General features: G+C 37.3%; 1 protein-coding gene across 14 annotated transcripts in view; it reads left to right on the plus strand.

Moving 5' to 3' along the window:
• STS (steroid sulfatase) overlaps positions 1 to 10,777 on the plus strand; it is a 122,901-nt gene extending 112,124 nt beyond the window's left edge. For all 14 annotated transcript variants that reach the window (XM_042788249.1, XM_042788248.1, XM_042788247.1 and 11 more), the window contains one exon: positions 5,061 to 10,777. In XM_042788249.1, the coding sequence (XP_042644183.1) occupies positions 5,061 to 5,443 (383 nt within the window). In that variant the 3' untranslated portion in view covers positions 5,444 to 10,777. The remainder of the gene's footprint in view (positions 1 to 5,060) is intronic.
• The last annotated feature ends 12,231 nt before the right edge of the window (positions 10,778 to 23,008 follow it).

The following is a 23,008-nucleotide window of genomic DNA, read 5'->3' on the forward strand; positions in this document are numbered from 1 at the left end:
ACAAGAAAAGAAAACACTGTAAATGATCAATCAATTCTTTTTGAAGATGGTGATGAAGAATTCAGGAAAATAATTATTTGTCAGCTGCTACTGTTCAGCACATAATCTTAGTTTTGAACAGAATTCAGTGGAAGCTTCTCATACCACAGCACTTACTCTCTAGATAATGAGCTCAGTCATGAGATTTCTGTCTTGACTTCAGCAGTCTGAGTGTGGTTTCACTGTGTCTCTTATTTTTCCTCCAACAGTTGTTCAGTATGATTATTAGATATCCACCAGTGTGTAATCCTTTCTGTTTTAGAGGATACTTAACACTGCAGCTTCTATGCTTAAGATTTTAAAAGCAATGCTGCTACTGTGTTGTTTTTTTTTTTTTTTTTTTTTCATGGTTTTAACTCAAATACTGTATGTCCTGCACAGTTCTTTATGCAGCAACTGATTCTCATAAACTAATATTCTGTCTTTAAATATCACTTAGTTGTTCTCCACCTACACTGGGACATAATGTATTGTCTTTTCACTGATGTAACAATATACCATCGTAAGATAGCAAGATACTTAAAACAAGTATCTACAAAAATACAAATTTTCAATGAAAGAACAATAAAATTACAAATTTTTACACTCAAATAGCAGATTTTTATTAGCTGTTTGAGGAATGCACATAGTCATAAAAATTATATGTATATTTTCTTTAGAGTAACCAAATAGTATTCTCTATGTGCTAACTACAGCTCTACAAAAATGTAGTAACCAAAACCTTTTCTAAATTGTTAAATTATTGAAGAGCTGAATATATACACATGTGTTATCTATTTTATATGAGATTAGCAGACACCCTAACAATTCTAAATGATTCTAAATATATAGGAAGCAGGAAGAAAAGATTCAATCTATTAACAATAGATATCTGAAGAATGTAATTTTACAGTGAGTTGCAGCCTTCGTCTGCTACTCTGTAGAAATGCTGAAGAGCATGAGTTAGAATGTGGGAGCTGACAATGGCTACAGAGCACACTCGACACAGGGAAAGTCTGTGGGCAATTTACATTGGTACTCCTTGCCAAAAGGGTTATGCTCAAAGGCACCTGAAGTCAAGGAGAAACCAGCTCCACATTTTACAGTGAAGAACAGACTTGTTTAACTTGTTCTTCTACAGAAAGAAGAACCAAAATAATATGAACAAAGGAGATGACACTAACAGCAAACCTATAAGGCTACTGTCATAGATGAAATTCAGTAAAAATGAGGTCCAGACAATAACACAGCAATAGCTGCTATTCCCTTCAAGAACTGCTTATCAGAAAACAACATTTAGCCATCAGTGATTAAGAGCAGTACTATTATAAAAGAAAAGACATCCCTATCCAGTGTGTCACTTCATCTTGGAAATATTAATGTATTTTACTGAGAGACTTTTATTTAATCTCATGCCTGCTACCTGTCTGTTGGAGCTATGGCTGTCTGTATAAGTGTGAGAGGATAAATATATGAGTGAAGGATAATAAAACAGAAGAAGAGTCTGTTAGGGAAATCAAACTCTGAACAGTTATTTTCATTTAGCAGATTTGCTTGAATTAAATACAACCTATTTTAATTTGAGACTATATGTACAACTTCTGTAGTTTTTGTTTTTCTTAGTGTGTGAAGGGAAGAGGTATTGTGAGAACCAAATAGGTGAAATTGTTGGACAGTTCAGAGAACTGGAGAATTGCAGGAAAAATGGATGCTAAATAAAGTAGCTGTGAAGCATTGGCACTGAGTCCTGAAGGGTGCTACAGTCTTAGAGCTTGCCTGCTGTTTTAGAAGGGACCTGATATACTTGATTGTGGTGAATCCCTGACAATTTTACTATCTTCACTGAAGAAGAGACATACAGTTATCTTTTTATGTAAAGAAAGTTTACTATCCAGATCCTTTGCAGAACAAAGGTACTGCTAATTACTGAGAGATTCACTTGATCCTTGTAGTTAACCCTCTGACAAAATGAAATTATATATCAGATGAGAGAGACTGGGAGAGAGCTCTCTTTTTAATATCAAGCCTTATACAGTTCATCAGCTTTACAGATTCGAAGTCTGACAGCTCTTTATGTCACCTAGTATATTATGCTGGCGGCTCCATAGCCGCAGACACTGACAGATATGCTTTAGTTTTTATAATGGTTAGGAAATCGGCAGTTAAAGTCTGCACTGCTGTTCCTCCAGTGCCACATGAAGTTCCAGATCCTTGCTGAAACATTGCTGCAGTGCAACAGATGAATGCTGCACAATGAGACTTTGCTCTCCCAGAGCTCGGTGCTTTGTACAGTATAATAATGACATAGCTGATAAACTAACATCGTCTCTTCAAAACACTAGCAGTGTGATTCAGACATGTGATGTCACACATGTCCTGTCCCCAACTCGATGCATGATTTTGTAACATGCCATATGCCAGTATATAGCCAAACCTGAACAATTCTTTATTCTATGGGGAAAAATAATCATGGTACAACTTCCTTATTTCTTTCTTTTACCCTTGTCTTACCTATGTAAACTGCTTGTACCGACTTACATTAATTCAAAATCTCCAGCTTTATATTGCTATCTGTAAGTCCTTCAGCTGGCCTGGTGCTACAGTGCCCAACATCAAAAAAAGCTGACTGAAAAATTCTTTTCGATGCCGTTCAGCACAAGCGTACCATCAGACAGATGTGTGGTGAGACAGCCTGACCACAAAGTTCTCATGGGCATTACCTTACTGGAATCTCTTTTAGTTGATGTTTTAATAGCTATATATATTTTGTTTTTCTGCTCTTCTATCAATGCGTTATAGTGCCCTGAATCAAATTCTTAGGTGGGACAAATATTGTATGGTCTACAAAGGCACACAGTGCACCAATGAATAAAGCCCTTTGGCTTTTTCTGTTCTTCATTGCCCATCTTACCAATTAAATATTTTTAAGGAGCCTAAAGGAATACCTTCCCAAAATTTAAATTCTCTGGGAAATGTTCCATGTATATGTTCAAAGAAATTTAAGGGGTACTATTAGATTTTGTTTGTTTATTTTAATACTGGGAAAACAGAAGAGAATCAAAGTATGAAACCAGCCTTTCAAAATCTTATTGGAAAGGTAGATGAATGAATGCTGCCATGCCTTGCCTTGTCTTGCCTTGCCTTGCCTTGCCTTCCTTTTTTCCCATTAAGACTGTGCCATTGCTGCTGTCACAGCCAGAGCCTTTTACAGCCTGCCACGTCCTATTGTCTGTGCCAGCAAGTCACTCTCAGCCTTTAAAGCTCCTTCCCCTTTGCGGACTTCCAAGCAGAATTCAGAGGGTGCTCCTAGTCTAATGTGTATAATAACCATCACCCCTCCGACCCTGATTTAAGAGCAAACTAAGTGAAGTGGAAGTATCCAGGCTCTGTCATTGAATTGGTTCCTAAAGGTAAAATATCTTATAATGTGAAAAATGCTGTGGGATAGAGAAGCTGTAAAGAATCTTAAGGTCAGCTACTGTCCTTTAAATTCATGCTATAGACTAGAACTGCAGCCTGTGACTCTTTAGTCAACTGAAACATTTATTTCTTTAAACCCATTTTTATCTGTGAAAAATGAGTATGATGTAGTTGCAGCATGGCAAGTGCCAGTTCATCTCTGCCTTCTCACATTTTCTACTGCTTTCCATTCTGTTCAATTGATGAATTGATTAATGAATATTAACCACTGTAGCACACATAAATCTGTGACAATCTGTTACCAGATTAACAAGCTTTCTGTGAATTTAACAAAATTCAACGAAATGCCAAAACCAGTTTTTCCCCCAGTATTTAAAAATATGAGGTGATAGAAAAAAAAAAATGTTTTTCTCAATAGGGTGCTGAAGAATGTAAATTATTGATGAATGTGTATTTCTGATGTCTGTATACACCCAAGTGAGTAGGTAGTCTGACATCTTATACCTCACCTATTTAGTATCCTACTTTTATTAATTATAAAGTACGGATTTTTGACTCTAATTAATTATTCTCTGATCCACTTCTGAAGAACTGTATGTTTCCCTGGCTGTGGGAGGACGGTGTGCTTCCCTGGAAAGGCCTGTCTGTTCCTGCCTTCCCTGTCTGTTCTGTGACACTTGAGGAAAATAGTAACCATTTTTTGTTTAGTCCTTTCTTGTTAAGTCCTTCCAGATTCTCCAGTGTACCTTCTGTTCAAGAGAACTTCTTGAAGGAACCAACTGATATCTGCTTATTCTTAAACCAGGAAATAATTATTTTTAAACAGTGAAAATAATGACTGAATTTACACTAGTGCAGACAGTTCATTTTCTGTACACAGCGAATTAGGCTGAGAGGGAATGACCAATCTATAAATTAAGACCTTTGGTTTCCATTTTAGAAAGCAGAATGTCACCTAAAAATTGCACTATCATAACAGTTATTCATTTTTGGAAAAAAACATCTAGAGGCCTAAGACAGGAATTTAACATCCATTATACCTTTTCATGTAATCACATTTAATAAAACGAGAAACTCTGTCTCCAGGTGTTTGCAATGAAAGTATGTGGCAGAGGACAATGGGTTAATATATATAAAAAAAAAAAAAAAAAAAAAAAAAAGAGAGAGAGAAAAAGCTAAAAATAAAATTATTTTGATTAGCAAAATAAGAAGCAGATATGGTCTGACAGTGTCTGGATATGGTCAAAGGGTAAAGGTACATTTTAATAAGTCTTGAAGAAACAGTACAATGGCTTAGCAAATATTTATGCAAATCTTAGCAATGTTTATGTAAAATCACAAAGTTCTTTTAAGTCTTCTATGATTTATTTAATCAGAATACTTCCAAGGGAATTATATGATCATAACTGTTTCATAAATATGTGTAGCATGAAAATTGCAATGTTTTGCTTATTTTTGTTTTGCTCAATTTTGTTTTACTCCTTCAGTATATTACAGTTGCTGTACAGAGCAAGGTTGTACCAAAAGACCAATTTCCTGTGATGTAAATTTGAGTTTCATAAGACTAGGGGACTTTTAGTTTGTCATTTTGTAACCAGCTATTTTGTGTCTGTAAATTGCAGGCGAATCTGTCTGGAAAGTCTTCTTCTTCACTCCAAACTTCAGTCCTGAAGACTCCAATGGTTGCTATGATTCTCATGTTTGCTTCTGCCATGGAGGATTCATCACATGGCATGATCCCCCACTGCTCTTTGATCTCTCCAGAGACCCCGAAGAGAAAGTCCCACTGACTCCAGAAACAGAGAGCCGTTTCTATGAAATCCTCAAGGTCGTACACCTAGCAGTAGACAACCACACCAGATCCCTGCATGCTGTCCCTGACCAGCTGTCGTGGGACAACCTTCTCTGGAAGCCGTGGCTCCAGCTGTGCTGCTCATCTCTCTTTCAGTCTTGCTACTGTGACTATGACTCAGAAGGGAGCCAGCTGGAGATGCATTCAGGATAAACAAGCTGCAATTTCCTTTCAGAAACTGGAACAAGAGAATGTGGGTAGCTGACCTGAACCACTGCAGTGCTAGCCTTCAGAAGGTTTTGTTATGTAGGAGGACCTGTCTTTAAATATATCATTGCAGTAGAAGAGAATTTCAGTCAAGAAAATGTGCCAAGAGAAGGAGGGCAAGGCACACCTTTTCTGTCTATATAATACAAGAATCAGTAAAAAGCGCATGTTACTTTCCTCATCTACAAATGGGTAGGCTACAGGCATTTTCTAGAAGAGATAATTTTCTAGATCATCAACTTCAGCTTTTTTCTTATACAGCAAGGAATTTACCTCTAGTTTCTGTCAATTACAACTACTAAATGCACACTTTTCTTTCCTTTTTGCCAAATGTTATCTTCCATTAAAAAGACATAGCACCAAGTGATTAAAAATAGAAAATAGTGGAGAGGTCCACCTGTGATTATAATTTGATAACTGATAGTAAGACCTGAAACATCATCTCTGTCAACAAGCATCAAAGATATGAAATAATAAACAGATTGCCAACAATCTAACATTGCATGTGTCATAAAAATGTGAAGACCTTTGTAGTGGAAGAACTTACATCCACATTAAAATGGTGCTTCCTAGCTAGTGTCATACTGCATGGCAGAAACCTTTGTTTAAAAAAGAAACCACTTCAAATGCACCAGTCGTGCTTGAGTGTGTACCATAAGTCTCCATATATATATACATATATATACATATATATATATATGTGCAAGCCAAATCCATAACTCCACCCCCAAAATATAAATCTTTCAGTCCTTGATACAGACACACCCTTATGGTCATAGCCCAGTTGCTAAAATGAAAGATTTGGTCCATACTTACTATCTGTGTTCCAAATTCACATTCATTGCAAGGATATCTTTCACTATCTACCATACCTATTCTTCCACTGATTAATGTAGTGCACATCACAGATAAATAAAATTCGGTCTTCCTTTAAATATCTTTGCCATCATTTAATCTCTCTGAATAGGACCTATCATTTTCTGAGGAGAAACTTGGGCTCGAGTGCTTAAAGCCAAATATAACTGTCTCTGAGTTCTTAGCAGGGCCTTGGGAAATCTACAGTACTTCAGGGCTAGCTTCTGTATCCATTTTTATCTGCATCTTATTCAGGCAGATTTTATTTCCACTCTACAGGCAGGCAAACTATTTTCTTTGGCAGAATGTACTAGAGGAGAACATACCAGCAAAATACTAAAATGATTAGATGCCTGATAATAGAAGGTGACTTGCTCCTTATCAGAAAATACTAGTTAATTCCAACATTATAATGTATTAAAATCCGTTTGGTGCAAAAGTGATCTGTGATGATAATAATGCAATAGTTTCAGTCAGCCAACATTAAGGTTGTGACCTGGTTCTTGGGAGCTATTGAAGCCTGTCCTGTAAAAATGTATTGTGATATATGGTATATTTCTCTGTCTGTAAAACCTAGGTTTTATTTGATTTTTCTGCTGCAGTTTCATTCAAAATTTAATTTTTCACAATATCCAGATGCCTGTCCTGGGAAATGCTCTACTTTTTCCTTGAAGTCCTATTTTTGATGTTTCATCTTGTGCTTATGATTGTGTATCTTAAGCATGTGCTCTGCAAGCTCTCTGTAGGCAGCAAAGTCTTGTGTATGCTGATAAAGTTAGTCTGTTCAGGTATTTCCCTGTTAACCACTCAGGACTGTTTATATTGTACCTGGAAAGCTATCAGATGGCTATTCGTGTGGCATAATTACCTCTTTGCTTTATTTAATCACTGAATGTGCTACATAAACTTAGGAAGGAAGATGCCTACAGTTTGAATACATGTACTCTTCTGCAGTGATAGCGGCTGCTTCTCAACATCACAACCAGATCCATACACCCCAAAGTTTTGGCTCCTCAGGCCTTCCCCCACAGCAGGTGGGCAGCCCAGGCTGCCAGCTCCCCCAGCACTGAACTCCACGGCATGGGGGGAGGCTCTCTCCAGCTCCCGCAGCTCTGCTGCAGCTTACACACAAATTTTCAAGCAAATATTCCTGCTGAAGCATATGGGAGAAAATATGTTGTGTGTTAGGTATATATCAGTAACTCAGACAAGTTGTTTGGTGTCATTGGATCTGTTTTGTTCCCACAGTTGCTGGGCTGTGACCTTAACAGGGATCTCAATTTATATTCTCAAGGACATCCACATGTACTTCTTTTCATCAGGAAGATGCTACATTGCTCTTATTTCTTTTCTTTCTGGAGGTGCAAGAATTGTTCTGTTAGGCACAACAGCTGTTCTGTGCTGCCTGACTGAGGTATCAAAAATGATGATTTTTCTGCTTCTCTGATTTCTTCTTGCCTGAATATGTCATTTTTTCATACCCTTCTTGGCTTTTGGTGGCATCTCTCTAATCTCCTTTCTTAAAATGTCCACATCCCTCAAACACTTTTCCACCTATTTGCCACATAGTCCTCCCTTTTGTTTGACATATTGATCACGATGGTTATTTTGCCCTCATCAACCAGAAAATGCAAAGTGGTCTTTGTGAAAAGTTTTGACTTTTAGGACTCCTTGACTCTGCTAACCTTCTACTTATTTAAGGTCTAGCAAGGATTAACTTTGCATTATGAAATCTAAGAAATTAAAACACACCCAAGACACCCTGAATAATATAAGTAATTTTTTGTTTGTGGCACAAGCTTCCTATTTTCTAAAATATGATTTCATACAACATTTAATATTTTGACTGAAGCAGTTAAACCCGAAATCCATTTTTACAAATGTTTTTTCAAGAAAGATGTTATTAAGAATAGAATTTTTCATACTCTATGTTAATGCCATTTCATTTAATACTTAAAATAAATTTTCCCTGTATTGCAAATGTATTATAACTTCCAGTACTGTACCTTCTGTTCTGGAGATGGCATGTCAAACCATGGTAATTAGTCTTGTTTATCTGCAAAATAAAATGAGAAACACAGGATACAATTTTTGTAGTGACACTGCCTGAACTAACAAGGAAAAGTATTGTTTTTCACAACAGGTTATTGATGAAATACATTTGATTCACAATTTATTAACAAAGAAGGCTCAAAGAGCATGTGTTGCTCTGGTACTTTGAGACTGTCTTTCAATCTATCATTTAACGAGCATCAGTATTGTAACATGGTGCCTATTTGTAGAATATATCAGTTTAAACTGGGAGTTAAGCTTTAGAGGGAAGTGTGTTCCTTGACAGTATTATTTAACAATATCGCATCCTAGTTTGTCACAGAGTCCCTGTATGGCCCAGAGCAAGTAATTTAACTCTGTTTCTCTCTTCCTCCTCTGCACCCAAAGAAGGATAACAGTATTTCTCTAACTGTTGGGAATACTGAAAGAACAAAAAATGCTGAAAGTGGTAAGCTGGTAAAGATGAACTTTCTAGTCAATAAGGCACCTTCTCTACAGAAGGTACAGTTTAAGAGCTGGAAATTTAGGATGTAGAAGATCCCCCTATACTAGGAGGTATAAGATCCTCCTATACTAGGAGGTATAAGATACCCTTATCTGTGCTTACTGTTTAGCACTTGTGGGATCAGGGCCTGCAGGAGAAAGTACAGATGGCTAAAAAAGACGCACACTGGGGATTCAGAGAAAGATATTAGTCACATTTTTCTAATTATATTTATTCTCTCGTTTAGCAGACATAGGAGACTATATGGAATTATTTAAATAATATTTCCCCCACAGGGACTGGATGTCACAGGTTCTTGGCTCTTAAAAATAGAGATATTTTGACTTCAAATTACTGCATCAGAAAAAAAAAAAAAAAAAAAAAAAAAAGGAAAAAGGAAATATGAGCCTTGGAAATAGGTGTTATCTTACTGAAATCCAACTGGAAGTTTGCATAGGACTAAGCGAATATTTTCCATATCCGTCACAGCTCAGTGAGAGTCATCACTTGCCAGCAGTAGTTTATTTCGCGTTGTAGTAATCTGAGATCTGGGTGTCCAGATGCGTGTACAATGTAGAAAATTTCACATGAGATTTGACCTGATATAGGAACAAATGGAGAAAGAGAGAACAAGAGGGCAAGTATAGCTACAAAAATCCTATGCTCTAATAGATTACATGCATTAAAATATAGGGGGGTTTGATTTACATTAGTACATGACAGTTCTGTGCATAAGACACAACTTTTTATATTCTCTGTCGTTTCTCTTTCCTCTGGCATTGCCTGTGCAGCATCTGAAATATGCCCTGAGGAGCTCACTTTCAAGAGTCCACCTTGTCCGAGTACAAGCAGAGTGGCCGGCCACGTGGGCAGGAGGAACAGCTGGCATAGCAAAACTCCACACTGGGAACCACCAGGGAACAAATGGTTTCTGGAGGTTGTCTCCAACCTGAAGGCAGAGGCCTACTAATTGCTGGTTCCTCTGGGTCTGTCAGGGACTGCAGGTGATCGGGAAGAATGAGGTTGCCTCTGTGGCTGGCTGGACTGCAGTGTATTCTGCATCACTATCCTTTGGTGTCAGACGGTCAGGTGGAAATTTGCCGGGGGCCCGCTGGGGTGCATGTCCCCCTGCCTCTGAATAAACACACCAAGCATCATTCAGGAGGTAACAGATCTGAATCTGAAGTTCTGGATCTAAAACAACAACAGTCACGCATTTTGTTCCCTGGAAGACCAGAAGACCTGAGCCAGGCTCTAGGGACTCCCCAAATTGTAAATAATTCAGGGAGTCCTGGAAATACCTTGATAGATCATATGGCTTTTCAAAAATGTTTTAGTGTTCTTGGTAGGTTTTATTTACATCAAAACCAGTAGGAATATGCCTAAAACGTTACCTGTACAGCAATGGATGTTGCAATTTATTCTTAAGATTGCCCATGGTCGTTTTAACCTGCTGGTTCAGTACTTAGTGCCGTGACCTTGTGCCAATAAGAGGTCCAGCAACTGAAGGTTTCTTACTGAAGCTTGCACTATGCTGGCTAGTGAGATAAAAAGTGGCTTGATTATTCTCATATCTCTAATTCTACTGTCAAAGTTATGAAACACTGCAGATCTTGCAGCGTGTGGATTACAGGCTTTGCAATGCTTATACAGAATCTCTTGAATACTTAAAAAAACATTTATTTTATATAAATCATGGTAGATTTCCTTTGTAGATTAATGTTAAACTTCTCTATAAAAGAATGATGCCACAGATATTTTCCTTGAAAAATAAAACTATGTTTGAAGAGAATAGATTCAGCATATATGGTCAGCTTAGTTACAAAAATCCCTCCAATATTGTTTATTCTACAACTGTCAAATAATAAAGCCTTTTTATGCTGATAATATTTTATTGTACCTGACTTTTGTGAAAAATACTGTGAACTAGTTAAAATTATAAGGAAGAGCTCTTTGTTGTCACACTTAGTTTAAGAGAATTTGATATGATGTTGCTTTGGGTAGCAATATTTATTATAGAAGATTAGACACAAAGCATCTCAAAAGCCTTATGGACTGAAGTTGGGCTGCAAGAGAATAATTTTGGTTTAATACGGTCTTCATTGCTCACAAATGAAAAACAAGCTATGAAGAAAAAAAACCCCAACTTTAAAAATGCTTTGCCTGTGCTGATAGTGATAAAACAAATAGTAGAAATTTCTAGCATGTGTGAGAACTTAATTAATTTTTTCCTCATTTTTATCTTTTATCTTATACTTCCTCCTGGAAAATAAACATAATAATCAGGTTTAGGAAAATATGCTGATTGGTTTGCAATTGTCAATATTGCACTGTCATATGTAGTGCATTGGAAAGTAACTGTTTAGTGTTATCCACTGTCCAGATAACTGTTTAAGCTCCAGGGAGATTGTTAGAATAGGTAAATTTTATATCTTAACACCTCCTTGTCTGATATACATGAAAAACACAGTCATCCAGTAACATATCATCACTCACCAAGCTTTTAAAAAGCATATTGTTCTGCAAAAGGAACTGCTTCATGCCCCATCCTTCTCCCCTATGATACTCACTAAATGAAAAGGGAAATCCTTTCTGATACTAAGATTTATGCTACTGTATGAGAACCCTCTTTGATTGACTTTCAGAAAAATTCAGTCACAAGAGGCCACCCCTAGCAGCTAGATGACATTATGCCCTTTCTGGAAATTAATGACAATGATAAAAGTCTTTTGCTAGAGCTTAGGCAGGTGCATTGATGCACATTAAATAAATGCTGCAGATACTTAGCTTTGCCCATTAGTTTTTTAGCAGTCAGTACCAGACTATGTAGATGGATGCAATCTTCACATTTTAAAACTATGCTCAGTTTCAGGTATCTCTTGTGTTTCTCCTTTTTGCCTTCCAAACCCATGTTAGGGAATGCAGTTTCATTTTAAAAAGTCGACTTAGCAGATTTACCTAAGACTGCTTTATGAAAATGTAAACCTTTCCTTTGTATCAAAGATTATTACACTGTAAAAAGAATCAAGGTGATTGTCCATTGAGATCCAGACTCTGGCCTTCTCAGATTAAAGCCAGGGTCCAGATCTAACAGTATAAAAACCACTTTTCATGCAATGAAGCGGTTTGCATCCATAAAACTGCCTTAGGTAAACCTGTAGAAAGACAGTAATGTTGTAGGAGCCTCTTGAGGAATTGTATCTAATTAAGCCAAAGTTCCTCTTATGTCTCGAAAGCAATGCAAACTGGAGCAGAATTTTTGCTATTCATTAAAATGTTGCTACCAGTAAAACTCTGCTAATCAAAGACTCGTAGGGCACCAACACTCTAATATAAGCTGTGGCTTAGACTTTTATCCTATTGATTCTCAGGGTACTGAACCTTCAGCTTTCCTGAAAGTAGCCTGTGTAGTTACACTAGGCTGACAAAACCAAAGGAATATATAGTTAGGAAAGAGGTAGGATAAATAAGCCTTTTAGGAGACGTAGATTATGTTTACAGACTGAGGCCATAGGCATGCTTTCTGTCTTCTGACACCAGCAATACACCCCAGCCATGATCTTATTCTATACAGGCTGGCCTTGCTCTGCTACGGGAGAAAGTACAGAGTCCATGGTCCAAATGGAAGTCTGTGGTCCAAATGTACATGGGCAACCCCACATGGTGCCTAATATTTTAAATTTTATTTTTTTAGAAGAAGACTGTGAAGTTCATCAGAGCATACATCTACACACCAGCTTAGAGGAGGCAAGTGTGATATCAGAAGGTTGAGAGATGAAATCAAGATCTAGGAAAGTGTACAGGCTGGGAATGAAAAAAAAAACAATCTTTATCTTTTGGTTGAAACTGTGCTACTGAATAGTAAACAATTTTAAATCCAGGAAATCAGGAAGATAGTAATATTCCCTTGCAGTAAGGGCACTCACCTGGGTTGTGATGACAGCTTTGCTATGATACATCGAGACAGAAGAAGTATTTTTAATCACATGAGGTACATATATTGCCTCTGGAGCAGAGAGGGACACACCTTACGACTATGAAGTCACTTTCTGTCACCATTACTAGCTCCCTGATCCAGTGAGTCTAGGAGTCTCTCCTGCAGAGTGGCAAAGCAGTGGCAGAAAGCGCCTTATACTTCTTGCCCACCCTCTTCTCACACCCAGTCAGCTGCTTAGGGATGCTTTGTTTTAACGGCATGTCCCATCTAGAAAAATGTTGAGGAGGGAAAGCTCAAAAGAATTATCTGTCTTCTCTGATCCTAGGGTCTGAAAGAAAACTGTGGTTGTGTGGGAAGAACATCATTCTTGCATGGCCAGGAATGCTCTGAAAGTAAGATCAGAGTCCTTGAGTGTTCTAGGTAGGATGTATTCCCCGGCTCCAGAAGGATTCAGAAATCACTGTAGGTAGAAGTGCAATTGTAGGCCTGAGATTTATCTTATTTAAGTTCATACACCTACAATGAAGATATCTAGAGCTGACCACACCTCCATTTCTACCTAGGGGAGACAAAACCACAATGTGTCTAGACTAACTTGTATGGCTATGTGAAGGTTTCATGCCTGTTTCATGCCTAAGTCATCAGTCATGCCTAAGAATATTATTTTTTTTCTTTTTCATAAATTTAAAAATAAAAGCATAGGATAACCAGTATAAACAGCATAAATCTCAAGACATCTGCGTTTAGAGAGTTGAATCTCACTTCTGTCTCCTGGAATCTTTAAAATCTTTTTAAAAAAGTGAGGCACGTACGAAATTTGAATGCTTTCAAAAGTATGAACATGGAGATTTTCACAATTAGAGTTTTGCAACTAAATGTCTAAGTTTCACTTAAAGGACTTTTTAAAAGGCTAAGCTTCTTTATTTTCTTGTTTGCTTGCTTGGTTTTTCGCTCTGGACTTCAGATCTTTTTGTCTCTATCATGCTCTGCAAATCAGTGAAGAAATATTCTATTGAAAGTATTTAAAAGAAGTGTCATCATTATACAGGACAAACAACTTGTTTTTAAGGACATATCAATCATTTTATATGTCATTTTGATTGTTTTACTAGGGTGAGATATTTCAATTAGAATATAGTTTTTCCAACAGTAAATTAAGATCTTTTCCAATTTACATTTTCTTTTAACATCAATTATGATTGTATTGAAATAACTTGACTCAAAGAATACTGCTCAGCTTCTGGAAAAAAGACATGACATTCAATATACAACAGTCAGTCTCTACTATAGTGAATGTTTAACTGCCATGTTAAAAAGTTTACCTTGTTATATGCATATCATACATTTTCCATCTTCTTGTATCTTTGGAAATACTTCTTGGCCAAGCAAACAAACTGCTCTGAATTATGCATGAAAAATTATTTTAGGGCTCCACTTGCTAAGCATTTTTCAGAGTTTGTTTCTTAAGTTAAAAATGTTTACCCTGCATTATATTGGGTATAAAACTAGTTGCAGCACCTTAATGGATTTTGTGTCTTCATATTCTGTTTTATCACATGACTAAGTGCATATCTAGTAAGCATATGAGCAGAGAGATCCTAGTTCAGCTAGGCATTTGAACACAGGCTTGCAATTTACCTGTATTCATCATCCCACTATGTCCAGGATCTTTGCTGAGTGAGACCTCAGAAATACACAGACTGAGTTGTGTATAATATTTTACTCTGATTGTCAATACCTTTAATTTACTCTAAAACAAGAATCTTGCATATGTTTTAAATGCCAGGTGTTTCCAATCTTTCCTGCTCCATAATTTCAGGCTATGTCCATTAGATATTTGTAAGCTTGCTTCCAGCCTTGCTCTTTGTTGGAAATACAATGCAAGCTAAGATTTTTTCTGAGTTCAACAGCCAATTACTTTTGTTACTAGGATACTGTTTACCATAAAGATCATGATGTAGAATGTACGGACTAAAAAAGATAATAAAAAAACCTAACAGAACAATGAAAAGCTTTCAGAGGAGATAAATCTAAAGACACTGAGGGTCAACTACTATCCAGCAATAAAATGAACCTTTTTACATGGATCAGAAGAAGCAACACTCAATCTGTTAGATTCAACTGTTAAAAACAGAGAACAAAAACCATTTAAATGAGGGATGAAAGAAACATTTTTCACACAGAGTTAGAAACGAGCTAAGCCCAGCATTAACTACTATCACATTGGATTATGGCTCCATAGAAGTAAAATGCTGTTGGCAGGACAGGAAATAAACTGAAAGGTAGAAAAACTGGATGCAAGCATGAAATATATGAATTACTCAAGTAATCAGAGAAAGATATATAAAAAAATTAAAAATTACACCAGCCTCACTGACCTTCATGAGCAGAACAGAGAGGAAGCAAGAAATTTAAAAATCTAGAGCAAAATAAGAAAGCACGTTTACAATTATTTCTGTGAGTGGTGCATTAGAAACATTTCTCACTAAAATGAGTAGGGAAAGACAGATGCCTTGCCTATCCTATAATCTTATACTTGGATGGGAAAAGATCTGTTTAATTTAGACACCTATGAAGCGCTATTGATGGGTGCACAGTGGAGGAAGTGCCTCTAAATGCCTACTTTTCATACATATATTTAGTGCAGAAATGTAGATGCCTCTGAAGGTTTCTAGAGAAAAGTCATATTTGCGTTAATTGTAAGCAACAAAATTAAACACAGAGTTTCCCCCTCCAGATGTGCTAAAACAGACATTCTTGGGGCGAATTTGAGAGGAAGGAGCAATACAGAAGTAGCGGTTTTGAAATTGTTAGAGATCTGGAATAAAGGATATCCTCCAGCATCATCAACAGCATTTATGTTTAGTCTGTTCTTACTCCCTGAATACAATGTAATAAACATTTAAGTATGATTTTACCAGACTATCTTGTTCAATGTTATTATAGGCCAAATAATTAGACAGACAAATAAATATGGGGGCAGATAAAGCATGTTACTTTAAGAAACATTATGACTGGCTTTGGGGATGAAGAAATTACTCTTTACTTCACCTACATTCAAAATATTTTATGTTTGGACAAGTCTCTTATTTTCATTTGCTTCTATTTTTCTGAATGAAAGACATTAACAGGAACTGACTCAGATTTGTTGGGCTAAATGCTGTGATCCCATACTGAAGAAGCAATATATACATGTATTTCTAATTTTGTTTAAAACACATCTATGCTTAGGGACATGTAAATTTGTTTTGATATGAATCACTAAGTCAGTAACTCTCTGTTCTCATTTCTCTCCCCAGCTTTAATTCTGCTCTTTCCTACTTCCATTATAATGTAACAACATAATCCTAAATATTGCCAAATAACATGTCAAATATAATGCCAAATATAATATCAAATGAAATACTAATATTAATAATTACTACTACTACTACTAGTAAATAAAATTCCAAACCTTCTTAAAATGTAGCTTCCAAAAGGAATAGTGAATAACACTCTTAGTAGCATAAACTCTTTTTCAGTTCTGTGCTGACAACGTCAAACTGCAAACCATCAGCTGAGTAAGCTCAGTATAAAGCTCGTTCTATCTACATTAGCTACACTGAAATCTGAAGTACAGCCACATCCAAAACTGAATTTAACATTAGCAAAATATATGACTCAGACCTATAGCGCACGTTTTTCTTTTTTGTCTGAATATTATAAGCATACATTTCCCCACACATTTTATGAATTATTGGTACTGTATTTACTATAGACAACGTAGAAAGATACAATATATCCAAGAAACAAGATATCCAAAGGATGATGCAAATTTCCTCTGATGGAAAGGACAGGTAACTGTCTAAATGAGCTGTGATCCATATTGGTTATTTTTGTTCCTAGCAATTCCTAATTCACAGAAGCACACAAGACAGAAATTAGCAAGGGACCTTCCAGAAAACAAGAAAAGAAGATATTTCTAACTATTTTAGTGTGTGAATCTTTCTGGAACATAAAATAGTGAAAAAGGAAATGTTGAGAATTGAAGAAGCAGACTCTCCACTCATGCATTATTAACTGCCTTAAAATAAGTAACATGTATATGTCAATATTCATTAGACTATACAAAGTATATTAATCTGTTTAAGGACTATCATATTATGAAGCCTACCCAATATAAGTGATTGTTTAGGAGCGAGAATTTGCAATTTTAGTGGACTGTCTACAAGTTCCACTAATCACCTTAGATGAAAATCATGCTTAATGATCACAGACAACAAATACAGTTTCTTTATCCATGTTTCAATATTCATTTACATTTGGTTTTGTGTCACTGAAATTAATTGGAATAAACGTGTGTCAAATAGTTAAGAAGTCAGTAACCTAATTTCAGCAGAAAGATTAATTTCAGTTTCACAGAAATGTCTGTCTATATTTTTCTTCTATTTTTGTCCTGTGATCTCATTTTACAATATATGACAACCATCATCTGCTCATAAACCCTGATTTTGAAAGCCTAATAGAGCAAACAGAGGTTGTATTCAAATTTTGTGTTTATATAAGAAAAGAGATTAACATAATACCTATTAAGATGTAAATGATTCATAACCAACCAATTCATGGACACATTCCGTTATTCATACTGAGTACATTATGTGGCATGAAGATACTGTCATTTGAAAGGTGGTCATGATGTTTACAGAAAGCACTTTGTTAGTTCACCATACACCACATGACCCATAGGATTGCTGAGTATCTCTCTCTCTGTTTGCCTGTTAATTCACACAAAATAAAGCATTTTGCCTAAGTGTCCCCAAACCCCAACAATTTGTCTTTATTTGGGGCCATAATGGCAATATCTAATTTCAGCTATCTCTGCACCGAATAATATCAGTGGTGAAGCATGCACAGACCAATGAAAAGAACGGCACTATACAGGGATTATGGTTCTGTTTAGTAATTTCTCTCCTCCTTCAGAACAGTCAGCAATACTCTAAAAGTTAGTGCAGCAGCTGAGAGAAACATCCAGTCCCAGTATCAGGATCGCAGTGATGTTTTCAATGTATTCAGTCAGTTCCACAAACACGATTGTTCAAATTCATCAATTTGATTTTGATGTTGGGGTTGTTTTTAGTTTTTTTTCTCTTCTAATTTTTGTTGTTGATTTTGTTTTGTTTTGTTTTATTCCCCAACCCCCACCCGAATCCTAAAGTTCTACTGAGTGCTAACACTAATCCAGAAGCAGTTTTCAAGTTCATATCTTCCATGTTTAGATTTTTACCCAGCCATGAACAATGCAGATGATTGATGTATCTAGAAGTGAAGAGCTTTTTGTTATTGTCACTATGATTGGCCAGAAATTATTCCTAAGTGCAGTATATGAAAGGACTCTCAGCCTTCAAAGGAAAGTGTAGGAGGGGGTGAGAATGGAGTGACAGAAAAATTTTTCTATGTAGAAAAAATCCATCAAGTTTTTGTCCTCTCTATGCCATTGTGATTTTGCTCTTTTTCCTCATCAACAAGAAGTCACATTTTCTAAAGAAGATATTAACATTGTTACTGGCTTTAAGAAGTGGTTAACAGGAGACAATCAGGGTAGAAACCCAGGGAAGTGGGGAATGAGGTTCAGGAGTAAGGTATAATCACTGCTTCAAAAGATATACACATGCTTCTCCTCTCCCTCTCCCTCTCCCTCTCCCTCTCCCTCTCCCTCTCCCTCTCCCTTCCCTCTCCCTCTCCCTCTCCCTCTCCCTCTCCTCTCCTCTCCTCTCCTCTCCTCTCCTCTCCTCTCCTCTCCTCTCCTCTCCTCTCCTCTCCTCTCCTCTCCTCTCCTCTCCTCTCCTCTCCTCTCCTCTCCTCTCCTCTCCTCTCCTCTCCTCTCCTCTCCTCTCCTCTCCTCTCCTCTCCTCTCCTCTCCTCTCCTCTCCTCTCCTCTCCTCTCCTCTCCTCTCCTCTCCTCTCCTCTCCTCTCCTCTCCTCTCCTCTCCTCTCTCTCCTCCCTTCCATACATTAAGGATTGTATAATTTAAACTAATTTATTAATGGGAGCCCTTTGAAAGCAGGTACTGAAGCCATTGTGTGATGCTGTCCATTCAACTACATTGTCCTCATCTTTTTATCTGTGTTCTTGTATCATCAAGATTAAATAATACTGACAGTTAAAAAGCCTTGGTTTCACTTGCTTAGATATATCTGGAGATCCATGCCAGACTTGAGTTCATTTATGATGTTGCTTGACAACCTGATCCTTTGAACTCAATCTGTACTTGATCCTGCACCTCTATGTTGCCATGGCTCCCAGATAAAATAATGTAACTATTTTACCCTGGAGGCACACCAGCAACTAATATATTGCAAAGAGTTCTCCTTAGTTGTGCTTTCCATTCTGGAATACTGATGCACAGACTCTCTTCATGCACAAGCATGCACATCATTAAGTTTCCTTTATAAACCTTCCCTTTGGGAAAAAAAAAAAACAAAAAACAAAAAACAAAACAAACAAAAAAAAAAAAAAAAAACAGAAAAAACAAAACAAACAAACAAACAAAAAACCAAACCAAACCAAACCAAACAACCAAACAAACAAAACCTAAAAGGATATAACTTGAATTTCTAAAACTCTATTAAAATGATTATTATGATCTCTACCCTGTTAACCTTTATGATCTCATTTTCCACAGTTGCTTTAAATTGCTTCCTGCAAAGTGCCAGAACAGGTCACATTGGCAATATGTTCATCATTTTACCTGTAGTATCAATGGGTAAAAATGATTCTAATAAGTTGTCGTGGTTTAGGCCTGATTGGCAGCCAACCACAACGCAGCAGCTCTCTCTCCCTTCCCCTCCGGCAATGAGAAGGGACAGAGAGCCAGGCTTGGGGTTCAAGATAGGACTGGGATGGGGGAAAATCCCCCTTTTATGATCATGAGCAAAAGGCAGACTCGTTAGGACAATAAAAAAAAAACATACATTCATTATAGACACTAACAACACATAACAGAGTAGGACAGTGAGAAGCATTGCCACATCTTGAGAACACCTTCCCCCCAACCCTCCCTTCTTCCCGGGCTCAGTTCTGCTCCTGATATCTCTACCTCCTCCCCCAGTGGCGCAGGGGCAGGGAATGGAGGGTGCAGTCAGCGCTGCCTCTTCTTCCTTCATCTTCGGTGAGGGGAGTGTCCGAAACTTGTTACCCCCTGCTCCATTGTGGTCCCCCTCTCACAGGAGACAGTCCTCCACAAACTTTCTCCTACTTGAATTCCTCCCATGGGCCGCAGCGTTCCCCACACTGCTCCGTCATGGGTCACTAACTTCCTCCGACTGGATTCTCTCCCACGGCTGCAGCCCTTCCCAAGCTGCTCCGGCGTGGGACTCCCCCTCATGCTGCAATCCTCCCAGCACTGAATTACAGCAGCGGGGCTGCCTTTTCCCATGAGACCCCAGCCTTCTTCAGGCACAGAACCTTGATCACCTGAGCAGGAGCAACAGGCCATAAATCAATGTCTGCTCCACCGTAGATCTTCATGGGTGGCAGGGGGGGGCTGCCCTGCCGTCTCACCACAGGATACAGGGGGGTCTCTGCTCCGGCACACCTCCCCCCTCCTTTCTTCCTCCGTTCCTCCACTGACCTTGGTGTTCACGCAGCTGCAGCAACTCCTCCTCACAAGTCCGACTGCCCGTCACCACGTCCCTTCTTAAATACGTTATCACAGAGGCGCAGCCGATTGGCTCAATTTCCCAAACAGAAGTGGAGCTGACGTGGAGCTGGGGGAGCTTCGAGAAGCTTCTCACAGGGGGCCGCCCCGATAGCCCCCTCCGCTGCCACCAAAAAAACTCCACCACTCACTCAACCCAGGACATAAGTATTCATCAATAATTATGGTGCACTAAGATAATATTTCACCTATCTTTCTGTAAGATGTAAGAATGATAAAATGCATACCACTGTCACACAGAATAAAGTGCTGTTTGGAATATCATAAACAAAATACAACATAAAATAAAAATACATGTTATGTCTTCGGAATGTAGGAACATAAATAGATTCTTAATGTAAGCAGTTTTTCTTCATAGAAAAAAGGGAATTTAAAATATATCAGAAAAACATTTTTCTATGAAAGGCTGAAGCTGCAGGAGGTGACTGAAACCTTTGCAATGTTGTGTGGTACTTGTAAAATCAAGATTGCTAGTTATAGAATAAATTATTTTCCAAATGTTTATCACACTAGTTTAGATTCAAACTGTGAGATATGTAGTCATGGTGGCAAACATTTCCCAGCAATCACAATATTTTCAAAGAACTATCTGTAGTGAAGCATGATATTAATCTGAAGGTGGGCAAGATATGAATATGGTACTAGGGGGTCACGCTGACTTCTTGAATTTTGTTTTTATTATGAAACATTTAATTGTGTAATTGTAGAGGAAAACAGGATTAAATAAATCTGGTTGCATTTTTTTTTATTAATATTAAATGAAATATTTTGATGAAATTATTTTTCTTTCTTGAGCTATTCCTTTTTATTTTTGTTCCTTTTGCCTTCTCTCTCTCTTTTGCTGAAAATTTTATGTTTAAGATTATACAAATTTGGACTTTATTTTCTCTCTCTTTTCTGAGAAAAACATGAACATATTTTAATGAAAACTTTATTTTTTGATTAAAAAGCTATCTTTCTTTAGCAGAAAATATAAGAACAATTTTGCTGGTAAGTCAGTGTTGTCATTCCCCTGTTTTCTGTAAGGCACTGCTCTTGTGCATGCCCTGAAAGCATTATTGCAAGTTAAAAGGAAGGATGTACGTCTGATGCCTACAGTCAGGGATATAAAACCATATATCAACTCATAAGTAGAAGGGGATCATTTTTCAAATACTAAGTACTCCCAGCTATCTCTGAGAGCTAGATACCATATGTTTTGTTACCAGATATAGCATTCTGTTGTGATGCAGCATTGCTTAAAAAGACATTTCTCAGCCAGTTTAGATTTTTCTGCTCCAAGGAATACAAAGTTTTGTGTCAACTAAAGGGTAAGGGTTTTTTTTGTTGTATTTATTACTTCTCTGTGAGTATTCTGTGCCCTCTGCCCCCATGGAGCCTGCCCTTTTTAAAAAGTCTTTGAAGCATACATTATTTTGGTGTTCAAGGCACATTATTGTTTCAGTCAACATTTCAGTAGGGCACTCTGTTACTGCCAGAGCAGAGATAAGTCCCATTCAGCTCAGTGTTAGATAACAGATCCCTGAACAAGATTACAAAAGCAGAGCAAAACCATATAGCTAAGAAATTAGTCTCTATCGTATGTAGCACTTATACCACATTCATATCTTTGTATTTATAGGATGTGCAATGGCCTCTCACACAGAAGGTACAAGACAACAAACAACTGTATTCTTCAGCCTGGAGAAGTTAATCAGATATAGTACTGATTACTAATGATGAGAAAGAAGGGACTGTGGGGGTATTTTTTTTCCTGGCTTTCTGATGTTTTTTTCCTTGTGTTGGAATGAAAGTCTTTTGGCTATAATACTGAAACAATAAAGTGGAAGTTGCTAATTGAAATATAACTATTCTGCATTGCTACAATACATCTCACCTTGTAAAGAATTTCCGAAATTCGATTGTTTATCAGTCTGTGTGAGTTCCTTGCATCTATTTCATTCTAATTTTCATTTTTTTGGCTGTTGATACTGTTTAAAACAGTTTATTATGGGTAATCTACTGCCCACATCAATACTGATATACTTGGCATTAGTCTACTTTATTGTGTCGCAAGAGCTCTGACTCTCCTGCTTCCTCACCAAAGCTTGTTTGCCATCAGTCAAGTCATCAAGACATGCCACTTATATTTTTCTATTAATTCAGACCTGATGAACAGGATTCCCTTCTTATAAATACAGCAGTAGGAACTGTGGAACTGCCAACCCCAGCTCCAGGGTTTCCCCTAGAGAAGAGATCCTTTCTCAATCTACCCATGAAGGCTTAAAAAAAAACCAAACAAACAAACAAATAAACAAGACAAAGTTCTAGGTATAGGTTTCTTTTTTTATTTGTTTATTATTTTTATTAAAAAAAACCTGCCAGCCCTGTTCTATCTGGGATAACTTGAATTGCCAGCTCTTTCATAGGGGTAATCAGTAACTTGAGGTGGGACCATTTCTTCAGCCTGAAAGTCAGTCTTGGGGCTTCTCACCCACTTCCCCTGA

The sequence above is a fragment of the Tyto alba genome, unplaced genomic scaffold (genome assembly GCF_018691265.1).
Source record: "Tyto alba isolate M040663 unplaced genomic scaffold, T.alba_DEE_v4.0 Super-Scaffold_14, whole genome shotgun sequence".
In the NCBI taxonomy this organism is placed as follows: domain Eukaryota; kingdom Metazoa; phylum Chordata; class Aves; order Strigiformes; family Tytonidae; genus Tyto; species Tyto alba.